The 20,262-nt window shown below is 46.4% G+C and overlaps 2 protein-coding genes across 3 annotated transcripts; one reads left to right on the top strand and one right to left on the bottom strand.

Moving 5' to 3' along the window:
• Positions 1-315: 315 nt before the first annotated feature.
• SLC2A6 (solute carrier family 2 member 6) lies at positions 316-13,454 on the bottom strand. 2 transcript variants are annotated; one of them, XM_087944113.1, is made up of 10 exons: positions 13,299-13,454; positions 8,249-8,411; positions 7,079-7,285; positions 5,782-5,881; positions 5,439-5,650; positions 4,714-4,866; positions 3,434-3,542; positions 2,863-3,036; positions 1,866-2,011; positions 316-1,059 (listed from the first exon to the last, which is right to left on the bottom strand). In XM_087944113.1, the coding sequence occupies exons 1-10, from the start codon at positions 13,319-13,321 to the stop codon at positions 889-891; spliced, it is 1,458 nt and encodes a 485-aa protein (XP_087800239.1). In that variant the 5' UTR covers positions 13,322-13,454; the 3' UTR covers positions 316-888. The 2 variants fall into 2 exon arrangements, with proteins under 2 accessions (XP_087800239.1, XP_026542535.2); XM_026686750.2 differs by lacking the exon at positions 13,299-13,454 and adding an exon at positions 9,813-10,101.
• Positions 13,397-18,365, top strand: LOC113424862 (uncharacterized). The gene is made up of 3 exons (XM_087944114.1): positions 13,397-13,478; positions 15,858-15,926; positions 16,610-18,365. The coding sequence occupies exons 2-3, from the start codon at positions 15,905-15,907 to the stop codon at positions 17,497-17,499; spliced, it is 912 nt and encodes a 303-aa protein (XP_087800240.1). The 5' UTR covers positions 13,397-13,478; positions 15,858-15,904; the 3' UTR covers positions 17,500-18,365.
• The last annotated feature ends 1,897 nt before the right edge of the window (positions 18,366-20,262 follow it).

The raw sequence follows: 20,262 nt of genomic DNA, 5'->3' as shown, positions 1-20,262 counted from the left end.
GTAAATCCATGTAAAAAAACCCCATTTTTTGTCATTTTTCAAGAGATTTCCTCTGATGAGTGCTAACTTCAATTCTATTCCTTCCACTGTATTAAAAAAAAAAACTTCTAAGTTTCTAGTCCTCTTTGTTAAAGGGGAAATTTTTTGGAGGGGAAGGATCTGAAGAACAGCTTAAAAAAATATGGAAATTCTCTGGAATTTTTAACCCAAGACGCTTCTAACACTTCTTCTATTGCTCTTGGATTGGACGAAGCTCCAATTTTTGGTTCTTTAGCCGACGGAGGTTGAAAACATCGAAAGAAACACGCGCACAAAGAAGTTTGAGCTGTATAGAACGTATCTGTCAGTAAAGCCACCTACAAACCTTTTGAATATATAGTGTGTGTGTATATATACATGCCTTCAAACTGCCCTAAGTAAATTCTCCACTGGGAACAGTTTCTTCTCTTGGGCCGAGCCTAAAAAATATGATATCTGTGTTTGTATGCGTGTGTGTGTGTGTGTTTAAAAAGACTAACCTGCTCTTCTCAGGCACATGCTTCATGTTTTACGCAGCACTATCATTAAATCACGATTATCAGCCATTCTTAACAACAAGCTCTCCGGGTTAAGTCAGATTTTTCCCCCCCACGTTGCAGTTGGGAAGGGGATTAAAGCCAGGCTGGGCAGCCCCTATCGGAAGATACCAGCAACGAGGAGATCCAGATCCAAAACGCCTCGCAGTCGCTCGGATTACGACATTTCGGCTGACGTCGGTTTGAGAGAGAGAGAGGGAGGAGACGTGATCCAGCTTGGAGAGCGACAGGCTGCGTGTCCATCCGTCGGAAGGGGCTGCTTTCAGCATCCAGACTGTTGGGCTGAAGGTGGCGGCGGCGGCGGTAGGGGAGCTCACCTCTGGTGCCGGAAGGATTCCAGGAATGATCTCCTCCCCGTACGGAAATACGACTCGATCCGTTCCAAGGATTTCCCTTTGGTTTCGGGTATGAGGTAGGTGAAGAAGAGATTGAGGACACAGATGACGCTGAAGAAGAAAAAGGGGACCTCCAGGCCGTATCTTTCCTGGGAAGGAGGACAAATGATGAGACGATCCGATGGGAAAAGGAGAAAAGCATTGACTGTAAAATAAAACAAAGCAAAGCAAAAAGAGACCTACTCCATTATGGCTTAGTTGTGGTGTGGAGTCCCTGGTTCTCTCTGAGTGGGGTTGTTTTTCTTGTAGACGTTTCATGACCCAACTAGGTAACATCATCAGGGTTACAAGGAGTGTGATTTTTCTCCCTGTTTATACACAGTAGATCTGAGCTGAGTTTCTTGCAGACGTTTCACGACCCAACTAGGTAACATCATCAGGGCCAGTGAGTGTGTTTTTCTCCCTGTTTATATACAGTAGCTCTGAGCTGGCAGATGTTTCACCATCGATGCTAGTGAAGGTGGAGTTGGCTCCCTCTTTAATATACAGCAGCTTGCCCTACCAGGGTTGACCAGGTGTGATTTGCTCCTTAGTAGCTTCCTCCTTAACAGCATGGTTTTCTGCTTGGTTGTTTGTCTGGTGTAAATCCTTGCTTATCTGTATACAAACTGTATATAAACGGAGAACGAACCAACACTGATGATGTTACCTAGCTGAAAACAACCCACTCAGAGAGCACCAAGGATACCACAGTTCAGTTCTGGGCTACTACGAATATTCTCTTCTATTGGCTGTTTTGATTTCCCACGTTAGCCTGCTATCTGGGCATCTCACAGTGGTCTCTTTTCCAAATATGATTCAGCTCCACTTCAATTGGAAGGGTTGGCTCTAGTTGTCCCCTGGATGAAAGGAATGGATGATTAAACCTACAGTTCCACCTTGGCCACGTTCTTACCTTAACCAGCAGAAACACTTTGGTCAAGGCGAAGGCAGTTAACCAGCTCACCAGTACACAAAGGCCAGAGACCACTCCTCGTGCCTTCAAGGGAAGGACTTCTGCCATCAACAACCACGTGATGGGACCCCAACCCATGGCATAGCCTGGGAGAAGAAGAAGGAGAACAGAAGAATCCGTGAAACAAAGTCAGAAGCAGAGAGGAAATTAAGCCAGTCCTTGACTTAAAGCAATTTGTTCAGAGACCTTGAAGTTTTGGATCCCATCTCCTATCAGATCCACGTAGCAAAAATTCATCCGTGGAACTCCTTGCCTCCAGAAGTTGTAAATACTCCAACACTGGGTGTTTTTAAAGAAGAGATTGGATAACCATTTGTCTGAAGTGGTGTAGGGCTTCCTGCCTAGGCAGGGGGTTGGACTAGAAGACCTCCAAGGTCCCTTCTAACTCATTCTATTATTCAATTCCAGATTCTAGATTCTAGATTCTATTCTATTTTCTTTCTATTCTATTTTCTTTCTATTCTATTTTCTTTCTATTCTATTCTATTCTGTTCTATTCTATTTTCTATTCTATTTTCTCTATTTTTTCATTTTCTATTTTCTATTTTCTATTTTCTATTTTCTATTTTCTATTTTCTATTTTCTATTTTCTATTCTATTCTATTCTATTCTATTCTATTCTATTCTATTCTATTCTATTCTATTCTATTCTATTCTATTATTCTGTTCTATTCTGTTCTACTTCTCTCTCTACTCTACTCTACTCTACTCTACTCTATTCTATTCTATTCTATTCTATTCTATTCTATTCTATTCTATTCTATTCTATTCTATTCTATTCTATTCTATTCTATTCTATTATTCTGTTCTATTCTGTTCTACTCTACTCTACTCTACTCTACTCTACTCTACTCTACTCTACTCCCTCCAGAGAAGCTCCAGAGAAAGTTGACCTGGAGCCCAAACGTTGCCCTCCCCGCAACCCTTCCTGACCTACCTATGATGAAGCACATGGTGCCCACCAAAGGAATGACCGTGAGGCCCACCATGGAGCTGTCGCCAAGGGCCACGTGGGTCCCGTTCCCCACCGGCGTGGAGGAATTGTGGAGGAGCTGAGGGATGAAGCGGATGTAGCAGCCCAGGGTCAGGTTGGAGGCGAACATGAGGCAGGCTAGGTGAGAAAGAAAGAGAAGGAAAACCCCCCCACCCCAGCTCAAAACCAAGGCAGGGACCTCTTCCTGCAACCAGGTTCTCCCTGAATTATCCACCCTTGCCCCTATGGGGGAGTCCTCGGCTTAGAGCCTTTCGTTTAGCGACCATTTGAAGCTGGAAGCGGCATGGAGAACAGGGGCTTACAGACAGTCCTCGTGCTTACAACGGCTGTAGCGTTTCCCCCCCACGGTCACGTGATCAAAACCGGGGGGGGGGGTTAAAGCGCGAGCCTCGCTCAGCCGTGGAAATTCTGGATGTGGCGGTGGCCGTTACGTTGAGGGGCTTCCCCCCTCTGCTAAGAAGAGACGGGGGCCTGTGTGTGTGTGTGTCGAAGGGAGGGACCACAAAACCCATACCGGAGACGTAGAGGAGGATCTTCCGGCCAGCTTTATCCATCGAGAAAGCCGCCACCAGCACCGAGGCCAAGCGGACGCCTCCCACGAGGACAGCGTCGTACTCAGGGGCCTGCGAGCAGAGGTCAAAAGAATGGCTGGGAGCTGTCGATCCAACGGGGTGATCCTTTTCGTTCGTCCGCTCTGGGATTCTATTCTTGATGAGCCTGGTATTTCCCCCCCCCACCTCCTTTCCTTCCTATTTGACCCATGGATACAAAGACCTCTAAAACCTGCCCTTTTTAGAAAAGAAGAGAAAATATAGCATAGGATTAGGACAGGTTAGGATAGGATAGAGTAGAACAGAACAGAGTGAGTAGAGTAGAGTAGAGTAGAGTAGAGTAGAGTAGAGTAGAATAGAATAAGGAATAGAATAGAATAGACAAGGGAAGAGAATATAAAATAGAATAGAATAAGGAATAGAATAGAAAAGAAAAGAAAAGAAAAGAAAAGAAAAGAAAAGAAAAGAATAAGGAATAGAAGAGAATAAGGAATAGAATAGAATAAGGAATAGAACAGAAAAGACAAGAGAAGAGAATATAGAATAGAATAGAATAGAATAGAATAGAATAGAATAGAATAGAATAGCATAGCATAGAATAGCATAGAATAGAATAGAATTCTTTATTGGCCAAGTGTGATTGAACACACAAGGAATCTGCCTTGGAGAATAGCTTGACCCCTTCCTCCTCCTCTCTGGGGCAGCCCCTCAAATATTGTAAGAACGCTCTCCTGTCTCCCCTGGTCCTTCTCTTCCCTAGACTAGCCTGGCCCAGTTCTTGTAACTGTTCTTCATATGTTTTAGTCTCCAGTCCCCTAACCATCCTGGTTGCTCTCCTCTGCACTTTTAATCTAGATTCTCAACATCTTTTTTTATCTGAACATAGAGGAAAAAATAAGAAAGGATGGCAGAGAGATTGAAGTTAAGAAGAGACAGAATTTGAATAGGTGGTGTGAAAATATTGGGTGAAAATTGGTGGTTTCTTTTTGCTGTTTTGGGGTCAATCTCAACTATGGAATGAGAAACGGTGACACCTTGTGTGTTTTAGACTGAAAAAGTGTCCTCGACTCTCTACAGCAGGGGTGGGTGGGTTTCCAACCTTGGCAACTTTAACCCCTGTGGATTTTTTTAACTCCCAGAATTCCCCAAGCCAGTCATGCCGGCTGGGGAATTCTGGGAGTTGAAGTCAACAAGTCTTCAAAGTTACTAAGGTTGCTGTCCTCTGCTCTACGGGCCGACTTACCAGGATCACTTCCGTGCTGTCGAAGATCAGCTGCAGATAGACCAGGATTGGGGTAACCCCTGACAGCTGCTGGAGGAACCTCATCAGCAAAGTAATTGTGATGGGCTTGATGATGTGAGGCTTGCGGATTTCCGTCCAAGTAATGGGTTGACTCTGGAGAAACACAGAGAAAGTCAAAGGGAGGAGAACGCTTGGAGCTCGGGGTTGAATTGTGAGGTCCTTGGTGGTTTTCTTGGAGACGTTTCATGACCCAACTAGGTAACATCATCAGTGCTAGTAGAGACTGAAAGACTGAAATATCCAGAATCATGTCCTTACCGCCTTATGTTCAGTTGCACAGGAAAAAAAACTAGCACTGATGGGATTACCCAGCTGGGTCATGAAACGTCTGCCAGAAAACCACCCAGCTCAGAGCTACTCTGTCCAAACGGGGAACAAGTCACTCTCACCAGCACTGAGGATGTTACCTAGCTGGGTCATGAAACGTCCCCAAGTGGATAACCAAGTTCAGAAAACACCGAGGACCCGCCATGAAGACAAAATGGCCGGACGGAACCATTCCCCACCCCGCTAGGAAGTTCTAAACCCCACAGGGCCACCTCTGGAAACCTTTTGGGGAGCCAAGACCCGGCCAGCGTTTGGGGTTGTGGGTGAAGCAAGCCAAGGCCCCCCCATTCTATACATTTGTCAAGTCCCGGCCGTTTTCTTTTTTAACGTGGACCTACCTGCTCCTGAACGCTGGCTTTGATCTGCTCGTATTCCCACCAATAATCCACATCCTGGCCTCTCAGCCAGCGGAGAGCACACAGCGCCTCATCTTCCTTCCCCTTCGAAATCAGGAAGCGCGGCGAATCCGGCATGAAGAAGAGGAGGGAGATCATGAGAAGGACGGGGACTTCTCCGGCCACGGCCAGCCAACGCCAGGGCACCAGGAGGCCTGCGGTGAGACAAAGACACGGGCAAAACTAAAAGAAAAAGGCCGGCCGTTCCCTCTCTTAGATCCGCCGGGGAGAGCAGCCCATGAATTCAATGTGAAATTCAACGTGAAATGGTGGCTTAAGTGCTTACCCAAAGCATAAAGGAAGAGGGCGCCCAAAACAGCCATGATTTGAGGACAGGAGCCCAACGCCCCTCGGATGCCCGGGTGGGAGATCTCAGAAATGTAGACCTGGAGAAGCCCGAAAGATTTGAAAAGTAAGCGGTTCTGTTGTGGGGACCAAGGTGCCTCTGAGCCAGAGATGAGAACCTTCTCAAGATACTCGCTGCCTTTCTGCGGTGAGGTAAGAAAAGGTCAATATTTATAAAAGGATTTTTAAAAAAAGGGGGAAATGGAAAAATCCTGGGAAGGAAGGAAGGAAGAAAGGAAAGAAGGAAAGGAAAGGAAAGAAGGAAAGGAAAGGAAAGGAAAGGAAAGGAAAGGAAAGGAAAGGAAAGGAAAGGAAGAGGAAGGGAAGGAAGGGAAGGGAAGGAAGGAAGGAAGGGAAGGAAGGAAGGAAGAAGGAAAGAAGGAAGAAAGGAAAGGAAAGGAAAGGAAAGGAAAGGAAAGGAAAGGAAGGGAGGAAGGAAGGAAGGAAGGAAGGAAGGAAAGGAAGGAAGGAAGAGAGGGGAGGAAGGAGGAAGGAAGGAAGGAAGGAAGGAAGGAAGGAAGGAAGGAAGGAAGGAAGGAAGGAAGGAAGGAAGGAAGGAAGGAAGGAAGCAGTTGAAGAAAAGAGAAGGATAGGGATGGGAAGGAGATGAAGAAGAGAAGGGAAGAAGGAGATGGAGAAGAGAAAATCAGAGAAGGATGGGGATGGGAGGAAAGGAAGGAAGAAAAGAAGGAAGGGGATGAAGAAGAGAAAAGAGAACCATAGGTTTAGGAAGGAGATGAAGAAGGATGGATGGGATGGGATGGGATGGGATGGGAAGGAAGGAAAAGAAGGAAGGAAGGAAGGAATGAAGAAGGAAGGAAGGAAGGAAGGAAGGAAGGAAGGAAGGAAGGAAGGAAGGAAGGAAGGAAGGAAGGAAGGAAGGAAGGAAGGAAGGAAGGAAGGAAGGAAGGAAGGAAGGAAGCCAAGCCTTTGGTGTAGCAAGAAAGGCATTCTCGCTTTGAGAAAACCCAAAAGCAAATCCCACTTAGGACCTTGTCTAGCATACAAATCCATGAGCTGAACATTTTTATCCCTGACGTAAAGCAGCTGCCTTGCATTATGTCTCAAGTTGGACAAGAAACAAACAAAATTGGGAAGGCAACTGAATAACCCATCTGAGCCTTGTATCCCTCTGGATCAGAAGATCAGCGCTCCTGAGCCCTCCCTAAGAAAGTCAGGAATCTCCACCATCTCCAGGTCTTCCACGGAAGGGCCTTGTGGGGAGAGGCCCTACTCACCGGGATGGCCGCCGAGGTGACGCCTCCCGCGAAGCCCGTCAGAAGCCTCCCGACCAAGAGCATCCAGACCTCCTGGGCGCTGGCCATCAGGAAGTACCCAGCCACGGAAGGGATGGAGGAGAACATGATGCTCAGCTTGCGCCCCAAGCGGTCGTTGAAGTACATGGTGCACAACCCGCCTGCGGCGACTCCTAAGGTGAAGATGGACTAGAAGACAGAAAGAGATGAATGCGGGAGGTCAACGGGGAAGACCGCACGGTCGTAACCAGAGGTGGGACTCAGCCGGTTCTGGAGAACCGGGAGTGGAAAGGTTGGGTAGTTCGGAGAACCGGCCAATCCCGCCTCCGACTGGCCCCGCCAGCCCCATCTCTTCTCTGCCTCCCATTGAGTCCCAGCTGATCGGCTGGGTCTCCTTTGGTTGCCCTGCACAGGAGAACGGAGCTGGAAAGCAGGCTAGTGGGGTGGGGAGGGAATGGGGATTTTGCAGGAACCTTTCCCTGCCACGCCCACCAAGCCACGCCCACAGAACCAGGAGTAAAACCATTTGAATACCACCACTGATCATAACCCTGGTGGCGCAGTGGTTGGAATAGGCTATTGCAAGCTAAACTCTGCCCACTGCCAGGAGTTCGATCCTGACCGGCTCAAGGTTGACTCATCCTTCCATCCTTCCGAGGTGGGTCAAACGAGGACCCAGATTATTGGGGGCAAGAGGCTGACTCTGTCAACCGCTTAGGGAGGGCTGTGAAAGCACCTTGAAGCGGTATGTAAGTCTTAAGTGCTATTGCTGTTGCTTGCTGGCTTCCCTTCCTCCTTTCTAAATTTCTTCTTTGTCATTCAAAGTTGCAACAGACCTTATCGGAGCTATTTACGGCTTGTTTTCAGAGTTGCAATGCCGGCCAAACACAAACCACGTGATGGCAATGGTATTTCAGGTGCTTGGGAACTGGGTCACGTTAAAAGCCATTTGCAACAGCCTGTGGGCATGTTTTGCGTTGTTGTTGTTGTTGTTGTTGTTGCTGTTGTTTTGGTGATTACTTCAAGCTCCCAGGGGGGAAAAAAAATCATGGATTTGTTCAAGTTCGCTTTAAAACCACTTAAGGACTAGAAAGGGGAAAAAAAGCCGCAACTTCCATCCAGACACCGGATTCCTCCGTTTAACCTACGTACCCCAAACCAGGAAGCGGTAACCTCGGTTAGTTGCAAGTGAGGGACTGGAGACTTCATCAAAGCTGGTATGACAGGCGAGGTGTACACTAAGGCGAAGCCGAAACTGAAATTCCCCAACACGGCAGCGAAGCTGGCAAGGAGGAGACGTTGGTTTCCGAGAGTCCTTGGGGAAGAGAGAGAATAAGGAACCAAAGTGGGACCCCTCAGAATGACTGAAGGCAAACGGTGAATCAAGAGAGAAACAAATGACTTTTAAAGACAAGAGTGCAGAATTGGAAGGGACCTTGGAGGTCTTCTAGTCCAACCCCCTGACCAGGCAGGAAACCCTACACCACTTCAGACAAATGATTATCTAATCTCTTCTTAAGAACTTCCAGTATTGGAGCATTTACAACTTCTGGAGACAAGTTGTTCCATGGATAAATTGTTCCCACCGTCAGGAAATTCCTCCTTAGTTCTAAGTTGCTTCTCTCCTTGATTAATTAATTTCCATCCGTTGCTTCTTCTCCTGCCTTCAGGTTATTTGGAGAATAGCTTGACTGCCTCTTCTTTATGGCAGCCCCTCAAATACTGGAAGAATGCTATCAAGTCACCCCTGGTCCTTCTCTTCCTTAGGCTAGACCAGGGGTCTTCCAATTTGGCAAGATTAAGCCTTGTGGACTTCAACTCCCAGAATTCCTCCTCCTCCAGTCATGTTAGCTCAGGAATTCTGGGAGCTGGAAGTCCACAAGGCTTAAAACTTGCCAAGTTGGAAGATCCTCGGGCTAGACACACCCAATTCCTGCAACTGTTCTTCACATGGTAGGTTTTAGTCCCCTAATCAGCTTTGCTCTTCTCTGCACTCAAATCAGGAAACTCAAATCATTTTATATCTCTCCTTGATCAGTTTCCATCCGCTGCATCTTTTCCCCTTCTTTGTGGCAGCCTCCTCAGATATTCTTCTGTACAGGAGGATTCCAGGGGACGTGCAAATTTATTTTCCTTCTGCAAAAAAAAAGCCATCTCAAGACAGGCAGCAGGCAAGCCGAAGTGAAAGGACATTAAAAAACAACCCTCCCAAAAGTGCCAGTAATTGTGTGGTCGGGAGAGAAGAAGGGAAGTTGAGAAAGAGACAGAACTGAGAGAAAATATGGACAAGTTGAATGAACCAAGAGCCACTTTTGAAGATGTTGTTTTCCTGCCAAGGTGTAGAAATGCCAATGCATTTCTATATCTTGGTTGCTTTTTGAAACAAAACAAAACACCCCGGTCTTCCCACAGCTCCCATAATCCTCGGCTGATCTCTCCTCCTAATTGAATCAAATCCCATTGATTTCCTAATGCAGGGTTGGAGAAAAGCATCGACCGTTTGACGTTATCGGTTATCGAACTGCGAAAGGGATGTGTGGGAAAGAACAAAGGAAGAGCAGCCAGGTCGAGAAGAATGGGTGTGCAAGCTTCTGGTCTACCGGCAATGAGGACTAGCGCCTTGAGCGAAAGTGAAGACAGCATGTCAAAAAGAAAGAAAAAAACTGGTCTCCATTGGCAGGCCTTCTCAGGAGTCCAAGGGAAATGGAAGCGGTACCTGTAATATTCCTTCTCCACACGCCGAGGGTCCTTCTTTATCAGCGACCCATAATCCTCCAAGGGCTCCGGGCCCAGCAGTGGCTCGGTGGCCTCCAGGGTGGCTGAAAGGGGTGGGCTGCCCCCTGAGAGAAGGAGAGAAACGCAGAGGTAGGGGGGAAAAGAGACGGGAGTCAGAGGGGTTTCTCCTCCGACAGGGCAGCCGAGGGAGCTTTGGCGCTGAACGGAGAGGAAGGAAGGGAGAAAGAAAGAAAATGAAAGGAAAGGAGACCAAAGATGCGTAATTTGGGGGAAAGCAAATCATGCGTGAGAAGAGGAAGCGGCAGAGAGTGAAGAAACCGGCGGTGGAGCAAGATAACAGAGGATGAAATGGGGGAAGAGAAAATGAGATGGGGGAGGGAGGTAGGGGAGGGAGAGAGAAGGAGGGAGAGAGGAAGGGGGGAGAGGGTGGGAGGGATGGAGAGAGGGAGGGAGAGGGAGGAAGGGAGAGGGAGGGAAAGAGAGAGGGAGGGAGAGTAAGAGGGAAAGAGAGAGGTAGGGAGAGTGAGAGAGAGGGAAGGAGAGAGGGAGGGAGAGGGAGGAGAGAGAGAAGGAGAGGGAGAGAAGGAAAGAGAGAGGGAAGGAGTGAGGGAGAGGGGGACAGAGGGAGAGAGAGAGAGAGAAAAGGAGAGGGGGAGAGTCTACCCCATTTCCTCTGCTAAGTCCTCCCATCCTTTCTTCGGTCTCCCTCTATTTCCCCACCATCCTGTTTCTGTTCATGGCCGGCTAAAATAACGGGGAGAAGCTTCCCGGCCTTGTTGTGCGGTTATTCTTCAACACAGACAGTCCAGTTGTGGAATATGTGGGGTGTATACAACCCCTTTGCCCCACCGGGGGAAAATCCCCAAAGCCAAGAACCTTCTCACATTGCTTACCGATTAAGGGGGCTGGAGGCGAAAACAGAAGATTGCAGGAATTGGGTGCGTCCACTCTAGCGAAAAGAAGGACTTGGTGTGTGTGTGTGTGTGTGTGTGTGTGTGTGTGACATCACAGCAGTCTCCCACTATCTGAGGGGCTGCCCCAAAGAAGAGGAGGGGGCCAAGTTATTCTCCAAAGCCCCTTCAGAAGGCAGGACAAGAAGCAACGGATGGAAACTCATCAAGGAGAGAAGCAACTTATAACTAAAGAGGAATTTCCTGACAGGGAGGACAATTAATCGGTGGAATGGCTTCCCTCCAGAAGTTGTGGGGGCTCCATCACTGGAGGTCTTTAAGAAGAGGCTGGGCAGCCATTTGTCTCTGTGTTTCCCTCCTTCATACATACATAGAAAGTTCCACTTGCAGAGTGAAGTCTTCACTCTGGTCCTCACTTACAGCTTCAACAGAGAGGCATAGCTATAAGCCTCAGTTCTCCGCATTGTGAAGTCTTCACTCAGGTCCACTTCTCTTCCCTCCTTCCCTTCCATTTAAAGATACAAATTACTGTGCACCGTGAAGTCTTCAGTCAGGTCTTCCTCACATACATTCTTCAATAGATAGGCATAGATATATGCCACAGTATTGTGCACTGTGAAGTCTTCACTCAGGTCCAGTGCTCTCCTCACCCCAACTTTCCCCCCCTTCCCTCCCTCTCCCCTGGGGGCTGATGACCAACATGTCACCAAGCCATCTGCTGTGGTTTATGTGTCGCAAGCTTCTGATATTTAAAGCCATTCTAGAAATTGCGGAAATTCCAGTATAAACTCATCATTCTAGGCTGACATTTCCCAAGCAAGAGCCTATAGCCGAGCTGGCTATAAATAAAACCTCTCGAGGAGAAATTGGACCTGGTTTGAACCTTTCCTGATCTTGATAGATTTTCCTCCTCACCTGACACAAATAAATTTGGCTACCTCTGGAGAAAGAGATATCAAACAGATACCTTCCCCCCCAAAATATTTCTAGTTGGACAGACTGAAGCAGGGGAGATTTCTAGAAGTGAATTTTAAAAAAGGATAAAAAAGGTTGCATGCTTTTTTCAAAATCTTTTTGTGGACCCTATAAACTTCTCTCTCAGTTGTGGGTGTCGGAATCTCTTCATCCCTGCACCGAATCATTTTTAAAAATTTAATTTATAACTCATGTATTACACTTAAACAATATAGTTTGTTTAACCTGATGAGGTTAAAGTCATGAAACATGCAGGAATCCTCTCGTTTCATTTTGCTCATAATACATAAATTGAAAAGCATCCTTCTTGATGTAGGATAATTAATTAGGGAGCATGTTCTCCGCCAGGAAGCCAATTCAGAGCCTCAACTTTTATTTTGCTCACCCTTGGGAATGTCCAGGTATAAATCCAGCTTGCATTCTAAAACCTTCAACCGTTTTTTTTTCTTTTAGACGTTTTCATTACCTAAACTAGGTAACATCATCAGTGATGCTACCTAGTTTGGGTAGTGAAACACTGATGATGTAACCTAGTTTGGGTGGTGAAACGCCTGCAAGAAAACAGACAAGCTCAGAGAGCACCAAGGACCTCTCATGTCAACTCTGAGCTACAAATCTCCCCCTTTATTTGCAATAACCCAAATCCCAGGCAACGGGAGCAAGTTAGAATTTGTTTCTCCTTTTACCTTTTCTCGGTGGGGCGACCCATCTCTTGTCAAACTTTCCCTGGGTTACAAACTTGTTTAAGCTGTGGGAATTCTAGAGGAAACTTGGCCTGTCTTGCTGTGGAATAATACCCTGCTGGGGTTGCCAATTTTTTTTCTTCCTTTTTGCAAAAAGAAAAAAAAACCAATGCCTTGTCTTTCCCCCAAACCCCTGTATCATGAGTGATGGGCGCTTGTATTTAACACTGTGCCCTCACTTTAAGTGGCAACCTATCCTGGTGGACAGCGGAAAAACTAAGTAGGTTTGATACCTGGACATAAAAAGACAGCTAAGAAATTTAGCCTAGTTGAGAAAACGTGCTGGAAAACCACTTCCATGCAATGTACCTGGCTCTATCCACGAAGTCACCAAGCGACTGAATGATAATCGTTATTGTAGCCCAAACCAGGAGTGGTTTTTTTAAAAAAAATGGAATTTACATTCCACTTTCTATTTTTATAAACAACTCAAGGTGGCAAAAACAATGCTTTTTCAACCAGCTGGCTTTCGTGGCGAAGACAGAACTAGAACTCACAGTCTCCTGGCGATTGGTGCAAAGTCATCCAGCCAGCTTTCATGGCTAAGATGGGACTAGGATTCATGGCTCCCTTTGCTCGTAGATTAATTACCAAACCAAACTGGCTTTCATTGCGATTATTTCCCCACAGCCACAACCCTGTGAGTTGAGTTTGGCTGAGAGTGTGGCTGAATGGCCCAAAGTCACCCAGCTGGCTTTCATGCCTCTAAGGCAGGACCAGAACTCCATGTGCCAGATTTCTAGCCTGATGCCTTAACCTCTAGAGACAAAAGTAGCAGCTACACTTGCAGCACAGGAGGAAAAACAATGTCTGTTGCACAACCACAACCACATTTACCTAGATACAGGTGAGAGGTCCATGGGAAAGTTTGCCAGGAGGAGTTGAGACAAGCCCAAACTTTCAAACAAGTTAAGAAAACAAACAGTAACCAGCTTGCTACTTGGAAGAAAAACTCTGGAGTTAACTTTCCGCCTCCATGGTCCTCGGTCTGGAGAGCAGCTACAAAGGAAGATTGAGGTAGTCCCACCCCCTTGAGGATTGATGTGGGCAGCCCGGGACGGATGGGTTTATTTTATTTGGTGCTTAGGATGGGTTTTCCCTCCCTCTCTTTATTCCAGGGAGGATTCAGGGACAGGCTACCCAATAAAATCCCATTCTTAGCAGTTAAAAACCTAGGGGGAAATTAGGCAGTTTCAATGGGGTTTTTCATTTTTTTTTAAAGGCTCAGTCGGTGATAAGGCAGATTTTCTTCCTCAGATTCTCATATGAAGACATAGTTGGCTTATGTAGGGGAGGAAGTGGGGGAGAAGGGGGAGGGAGGGGGGAGGGGAGGAGAAAGAAAGATGAGAGATGGACCTGAGTGAAGACTTCACATTGCATAGTACTCTGGTTCATGGCTTTGCCTACCTATTTAATCTGTGAGGACCTGAGTGAAGACTTTAGTCTTCAGTAGAACTTTCTATGTATGGGGGGAGAGAGAGAGAGAGAGAGAGAGATGGACCTGAGTGAAAACTCATGATACACAGTAGCCTGTTTTGAAATGGAGATGGAAACTTATATAGATATCTACCTAATCGATGTAGGAAGAACTGAGAGAAAATTAATTAGAAAATAAATAATCTCTATCTTTAAATGTAAAGGGGGGGTGACAGAGGACCCAAGTAAAGACATGACTCTGTGTGTGTGTATGCCTGTTTTGTGTTTGTATTTTTGTCTTTTGTGTGTTTGTATTTCTTTGTATTTTTGTACAGTGTATATGTCTTTATGTGTATGTGTATGGGGGGGTTGGTGTGTGTGTAAAAATGAACCTGAGTGAAGACTTAATGTACAATAGTGTAGTTTATAGCTTGTGTATTTAATCTGTGAAGACCTGAGTGAAAACTTCATGTTAGAGAATAAATTTATATGGGGGTGGGTGGGTGGAGAGAGAGAAAAGGGAGGGGGGGAAACAAGTGGACCTGAGTGAAGACTTCACAATGGAGAGAACTGTGGCTTATAGCTATGCTTATCTAGTTCATCTTCATATGAGGACCTGAGTGAAAACTTCACAGTGCACAGTAGTTTATATCTTTAGAGAGAGAGAGAGAGAGAGAGAGAGGGAGAGAGAGAGAGAGATTGCTGTCAAAGAACTTGAGCCTAGGCCTCACAGTGAAGCAGAAATTTCTACCTAAGAAAGTATGAAGTGTGTGTGTGTTTGTGTGTATACATGTACATATGTATGGAGACCCATAAATGAACAGTACAGCCCCATCATAGTAATGTAACTCTCATCTCTCTTCATAATCTTTATGAGAGGACCTGAGTGAAGACTTAATGGGACAGGCAGCATATCTGCCTGCCTACCTAATCCACACAGGAGGACCTGACTGAAAACTTCACCCTCCTTCAAGCCCCCAGGAGGATGTTGCTAGTTTACTGAAGCTAAGGAGGTCTGGATTTGAGGCCTTTTGAGAGTGGGGACCAAGCAGGATTTCTGTCTAGGGTTTATTTAATTTGGCGCTCTCCCTCTCTCCCCTCCCCTGTCTGTCTGTCTGTCTGTGTGTTTGTGTGTGTGTGTGTGTGTGTGTGTGTGTGTGTGTGTCTAGTAAGCAACGTGGATGAAAAAAATTCACTTCATGCCTGTTCAGAAGTGAACACAGACAAGTCTGTCCGACTTAAGCAGAGGTCAAAATGTTAGACTCTCATAGCTGCCACCCCTTCAATACATTAAATTATAGATTTGAATAGAAGTGAAAAGCAGGAAGTGAGTTGGAGCAAAGTTGAGCAGCTGAGTAAATTTTCCAGTTCTTCTACTTTGGCCTTAATTGAAGACCATGCTATTTTTCACCCTCGGCCTCTGAAAGGATAATGTTTTTGGAGATTTGGTGGTATTCCTGTTCTCGGGGACGGAGATTAGAGTATGTCGAAATAACTCCCCCCAACAAAATAATATTTATTCATGTAGGCATTTTTTTTAAAAAAATCCATCATGAAATCAAGAAAGTCAATTACTGCAAGAAAAAAATAGAATAGAAACTCTCAAGGCTGCTGCAGTACAGTGCAGGTCCTCTCCCTGAGGTACTAATTGTGTACTTGCAGAATACACATACACAAATGTCACAAAAATATCCAGAAAGGGTGGTCCCAGTACTCTATTTCATGAACAATCCTTTAACAGAGTGTTGTTAAATGTTTGTGGGCTTCAACTGAATTCTTTACGTGTAAACTCATTGTGTTTCCTTTGTTTTCCTTCCATTGAACTGGAATGGAAGGAGTCAACCGGGAGAAATAATTGAGCTTTAATTCCTGAAAAGTTGGAAAAAAAAGCAGATTACGCTTCAAAGATTTATTCTTTGGCTGCAAGAAACTGCTACTGGAATCTGCTTGGCTTATTTTTTTCTCTCCTTGATTTAATAGGAGTCAGATGATCAGCATAATTTTATAAACAGAGGCTGACTTAGGAAATGTTGGATTGCTCGGCGCACAGTAAGTAGCCATTGCCACTTAGCAATTTCTTGGTTTTTAGCTAGATGGTTTTTTTCCTCCAATCCTGATGCTCAGTTATGAGATTCCCTGCTACAAGAGGCCTTGAACTGTTTTTGTCAACATATAAGCATCACCGAATTATTTTTGGATTCCCACCAGTTGAGAACAGCTGGATATGCGCATGCTAAAACTTTGACTTTTCAAATAAAGCATGTAACTACATCTTGCAACCAGAAAGCCAGCTTATCGGGGAACAATTCTAGAACAGCCCGTTCCTTGAAGGGTCTAGCAATAGCACTGAGACTTATATACCGCTTTATAGTGCTTTACATCCCTCTCTAAGCGGTTCAGAGTCAGCCTCTTGCCCCCAACAATTTGGGTCCCCATTTGACCCACCTCGGAAGGACCGAAGGCTGAGTCAACCTTGAGCCTGGTGGGATTTGAACTGCCAAATTGTGGGCAGCTGGCTGCAGAAGTAGCTTGCAATACTGCACTCTACCCACTGTGCCATTGTTTAGTTATTGACTTGCAAGGAGTTTTCTGAAGGAGTTTGGCAGGGGAGGGATCAGCAGTGAGATCCTACCTCTCAATTCAGAATGCAACCATTTCAAGAATCTCATCCTGCTTTTCTTTTTAAACTGAGGATAGTTGTTATCGTTGTTGTTTTCCTTCCTCTGTGCTAGAAGGTGGAGACATGCAAGAAAGACGAAGGGAGGATGAAAGTTACACGGACAACGGGAACTTTCCAGAACTTCGTTGTGGAGCTAGGAAGCACACTGAGGACCAGGCAGATGAGAAGTGTGGAGAGCCTGGATCTTCAGAAGGTCCACCCTGGCAGCCTGAGGAATCTGACTGCCTCCCTTCCATCTTCCTGGCAGCCTTTCTGGCATTCGTCTTTGTCTCTGTTTCCATGGTCTTACTTTGTCATGAGACTGTCCACTTTTCTTTGAGGGACCTCAAGGCCTTGAGTCCCAACAGCGTTCATCTACCCAAGGAAGATGTCCAATCTCTTCCTCTCTTTTTCCCAAACCAACCAGAATCAACCTGGGGGACATTCCTGCGACACGTGTGCAACCCGTTGGGGAAATCTCGCCTGGAGGAGCCTTGGATCCTGGTTGGAATCGGCCCCGGAGATCCAAGCCAGACCCTTCTCTGCTTCACAAAAATGATGCTCTCCTTACTGACTCAGCAAAAATCCATCAGCGTTGAGTTTCTGGACGCAACCAGCCCTTGGCTTCCTCCAATGGGTTCTTCTAAAAATAGGACCTGGGTGATCAGTAGCGTGAAGGTTCTTTGGGGACAAGAGAGTCTCCCTGGTGGATTGGTGGTGTCATTGCAAAGTATCCTGGAGGGAAAAGGGGAGGCCACCAAGAACGCATTTGCCCTCGTGGGGAATGGCGTGGAGCAGAGTCGGGAGAGGCCCCTGCTCCAAAGATTGACCCCTTCCTTGATCTCTAGAATTTTGAGCTTGAATCCCAATAGGAGATTGAGCAAGGCGATGATCGACCACGAGAACTTCCTCGTCCTCTTCGTCACATCTGAGCAATATTTGGAAAGTGGGTTGGTTTGCTAAAGGCTGCTTATATGTGCCATGCCTTCCACAGAGAAGGGTCTTTTAATCACTCGGGGGACAGGTAGAATGAAAGGCCCACCCCGAGAAGGTGGAATGTCAATCAAATTTATCCGGGAAGTGAGAAAATTGCTATGATTTGTGAAGGGGCAAGGGTGAAGATCAGTGTTGGGAAACTCAGGCTAGATCTTCTAGTAGAAATTTAGATTTGCAGTGGGCCAAATTATTTTCTGAAGCTTTATTAAGCCCCCATAAAATAAAGGTGGAAGAAAGGTTTCTTTGTCATTAGGATCTGCAGAAGAGAATTACTTTAGAGCAGCGTTTCTCAGCCTTGGCCATCTTGGGAAGTGTGGGCTTCAATTCCAAGAATTCCCCAATCAGCAAGGAATTCTGAGAGTTGAAGTCTATCCATCCCAAGATGGCCAAAGCTGAGGAACGCTGCTCTAGATGATTTCAGAACTAGACAGTAGGAATAGTGTATCTCCAGGTGTGATTCCATCTCTGGAAAGTTGAATAGAGGGCAATCTGGATGTATTACGTCAAAGAAGACCATCATGGAAATAGTTGTAGTAGAAGAAACCTCCTTTGTATCTTGGTTGGTGTGTGTATAAATGTACATAGTGATCGTATCCTTGGTGTGTTTGGGGACAAAAAGAACTGATGGTCCAGCCTTCCCAGCTGCTGCAATCCAGACGCGAATAAGTCTCAACAATTCATACTTGTGAACTGTGATGATTGGACACAAGCTCTGCTGCACCTTAAAAGCTACCTCGTTAAAACATGAAATATCTGGGACCTTATTCGGCGTGTAGGCTTATTTTTCAGGCGAGGGTCCCCAGATCTTCCAATAAAGGCATATCTGGCATTTTAAAACGTTGAGCCTCTCGTTTGTTGTTTTCAACACCAACACACCTTCGCTGACATGTGTTACGGTTGGGAGGAAAGGGGGGTGGTGTAATGGTGTGTGAGAATGAGCTTTGGAGACAGGAGAAAGAAAAGAAAGGCCAAGCAATGGTCAGATAAGAGGTAGCTGAGCCCAGAGAAGGAAAAGGGGGCTGGGTGGGAAACACCTCAAAAGTTTTCTGGGACTGTAAAAGGGAGGTGAGGGCAAGACGTACTTTCAGACTTGCAAGATTCTGTTAATGTCACCTTACCATAAAGTCAAAGCTAGTACTTTTGGTGTGTTTCTCATTTAGACTACTTGGCAAGGCTGACAGGTGATGAGTTCTAGTCCAGCTGCCCTCGTTTCCAGGGGAATGAAATTTGGGGGTGGGTGGGGGGGAGAGAAACACTGCATTCCTCGGATCAATAAACCTTCCTTCAAAAACGGTTCTTAGTTACACAGACCTTTGCCCATGAAACCACCGGGGTACCGAAGAGACAAAGAAACATCGCAAAAACAAAAAGACGGCGAATCCGCAAAAAAAAGTTTGGTTTTGCTACCTGGGGCCCCGAGAGCCCACGGTGCCTGCGGTTCCTCCACGAGGGGAATCTTAACTTCTGGCAGCTGCAAAGTGAGAAGAAAGAGATTCGGGCTACCAGGTTCCCTTGCTTGGCTACCGAAAGAGAGAAGCTGCCGGAACGATTTGAAACTCCACGGCCCTCTTGGGTTGAAAGGCACGTTCTGGCTAACCCAGGATTTACAGATCGACAGAAGAGGTTGTCCTTGTTGAGGGCTGGGCTGGGATGTCGTCGGGTTGAAGAGAAGGCAGGCGGCTTCCGCAGAGGGAACTGGCCTCTGTTTCTCCCTTCCCTCCCCCCAAGTTTGGGGAGGGGGGGATAGAGAGAGAAAAAAACCTCTGTTCATCTCTGTAGAGGACAAATACCAGTGGCTCCAAGCTGAGCTCAAGGTGTCCATCTCCATAGCAGCCTCCGAGAAGCCCTGCTGTCTTTGAGCTTCTGGTCTCCTTGGTTGCTGGAAATAAACAACAGCTGCCTCCTGTCCTTGCAGCGCTGAAAAACCACCCAAGCCCTGGGGAACCACCGACAGACAAGGATCTTGTCTCGAAAGGGAGGGGTGGGAAGGAAGATCCTTCTTCCTCTCCTCCACGGATGGAGGCCCTGCCTCTTTCTTTGGGCAACCTGGAGACGCCTCTCCCCAACGTCTAGCCACAGCAAGAGATGGCAAGAATGAGGAGGAGGAGGCCGTTGGCAAGGTGGGCTGAATGTTTTTTTGGGGAGAAGGGGCTGGGTTTGTGTGCGGTGAGCTAGGAAGGAGATGCGTCCCTGGGTTTCCCCGGGATTTAAGATCCGTGGTTGGCGCTTTGGGGATCCACTGCAGCTGTGCTGTTTTTAATCTGGAGCAAGAAGACATGATTTGAGAAAGGCTGTTTCAAAGAGATGTTGCTGATTGAATTGAGAGATGGAGGGGGTGAAAAAAGAATCCGTGTGGGGATGTGGGTAAACTTTTCCCATCCAACCCAAACAGGTGCAGTTTTGATAGTCGATGAACGGCAGGAAGAGAACCAAGGGTGCAAGAAGGAATCCAGAAACATTTCCTATCGCAGTAGATTGTGGCTTAAATATAGTCAAGGGGAGGCTTGCTAGGGAAGGCAGGGGCGAGAGCATCGCACAATGGGAATGCCTTCGCTTTGCACGTCAAAGCTTCTGGGCTCAAGCCTTTAAAAGATTTGGAAACCTGCTGGCCATCAAAGTCACACACACACACACATATATAAGCAGCTTTCCAAATAATTAATCATTTCTGATGTTTAATGGTGGAGAATTTAGGACCTCCCTCAGTTTGGGGGCCATCCCAGGCACTGA

The sequence above is a fragment of the Notechis scutatus genome, chromosome 15 (assembly GCF_049901735.1).
Source record: "Notechis scutatus isolate UNSWTSFEM ecotype Mainland chromosome 15, rNotScu1.2, whole genome shotgun sequence".
In the NCBI taxonomy this organism is placed as follows: domain Eukaryota; kingdom Metazoa; phylum Chordata; class Lepidosauria; order Squamata; family Elapidae; genus Notechis; species Notechis scutatus.
Note: the sequence above shows the minus strand (reverse complement) of the source record. Positions and strands in the feature narration are given on the sequence as shown.

Excerpts from the sequence above, each read along its gene's own strand:
- SLC2A6 (XM_087944113.1), bottom strand. The coding sequence starts at position 13,321 with ATGGACCTCTCACCTGTATCTAG. Across the intron at positions 7,286-8,248 it reads TTACCGCTTCCTGGTTTGGG|TCCATCTTCACCTTAGGAGT; the intron begins GTACGTAGGTTA and ends TCTGTCTTCTAG. Across the intron at positions 4,867-5,438 it reads AAGCCAGCGTTCAGGAGCAG|AGTCAACCCATTACTTGGAC; the intron begins GTAGGTCCACGT and ends GTGTTTCTCCAG.
- LOC113424862 (XM_087944114.1), top strand. The coding sequence starts at position 15,905 with ATGTTGGATTGCTCGGCGCACA. Across the intron at positions 15,927-16,609 it reads GTTGGATTGCTCGGCGCACA|AAGGTGGAGACATGCAAGAA; the intron begins GTAAGTAGCCAT and ends CCTCTGTGCTAG.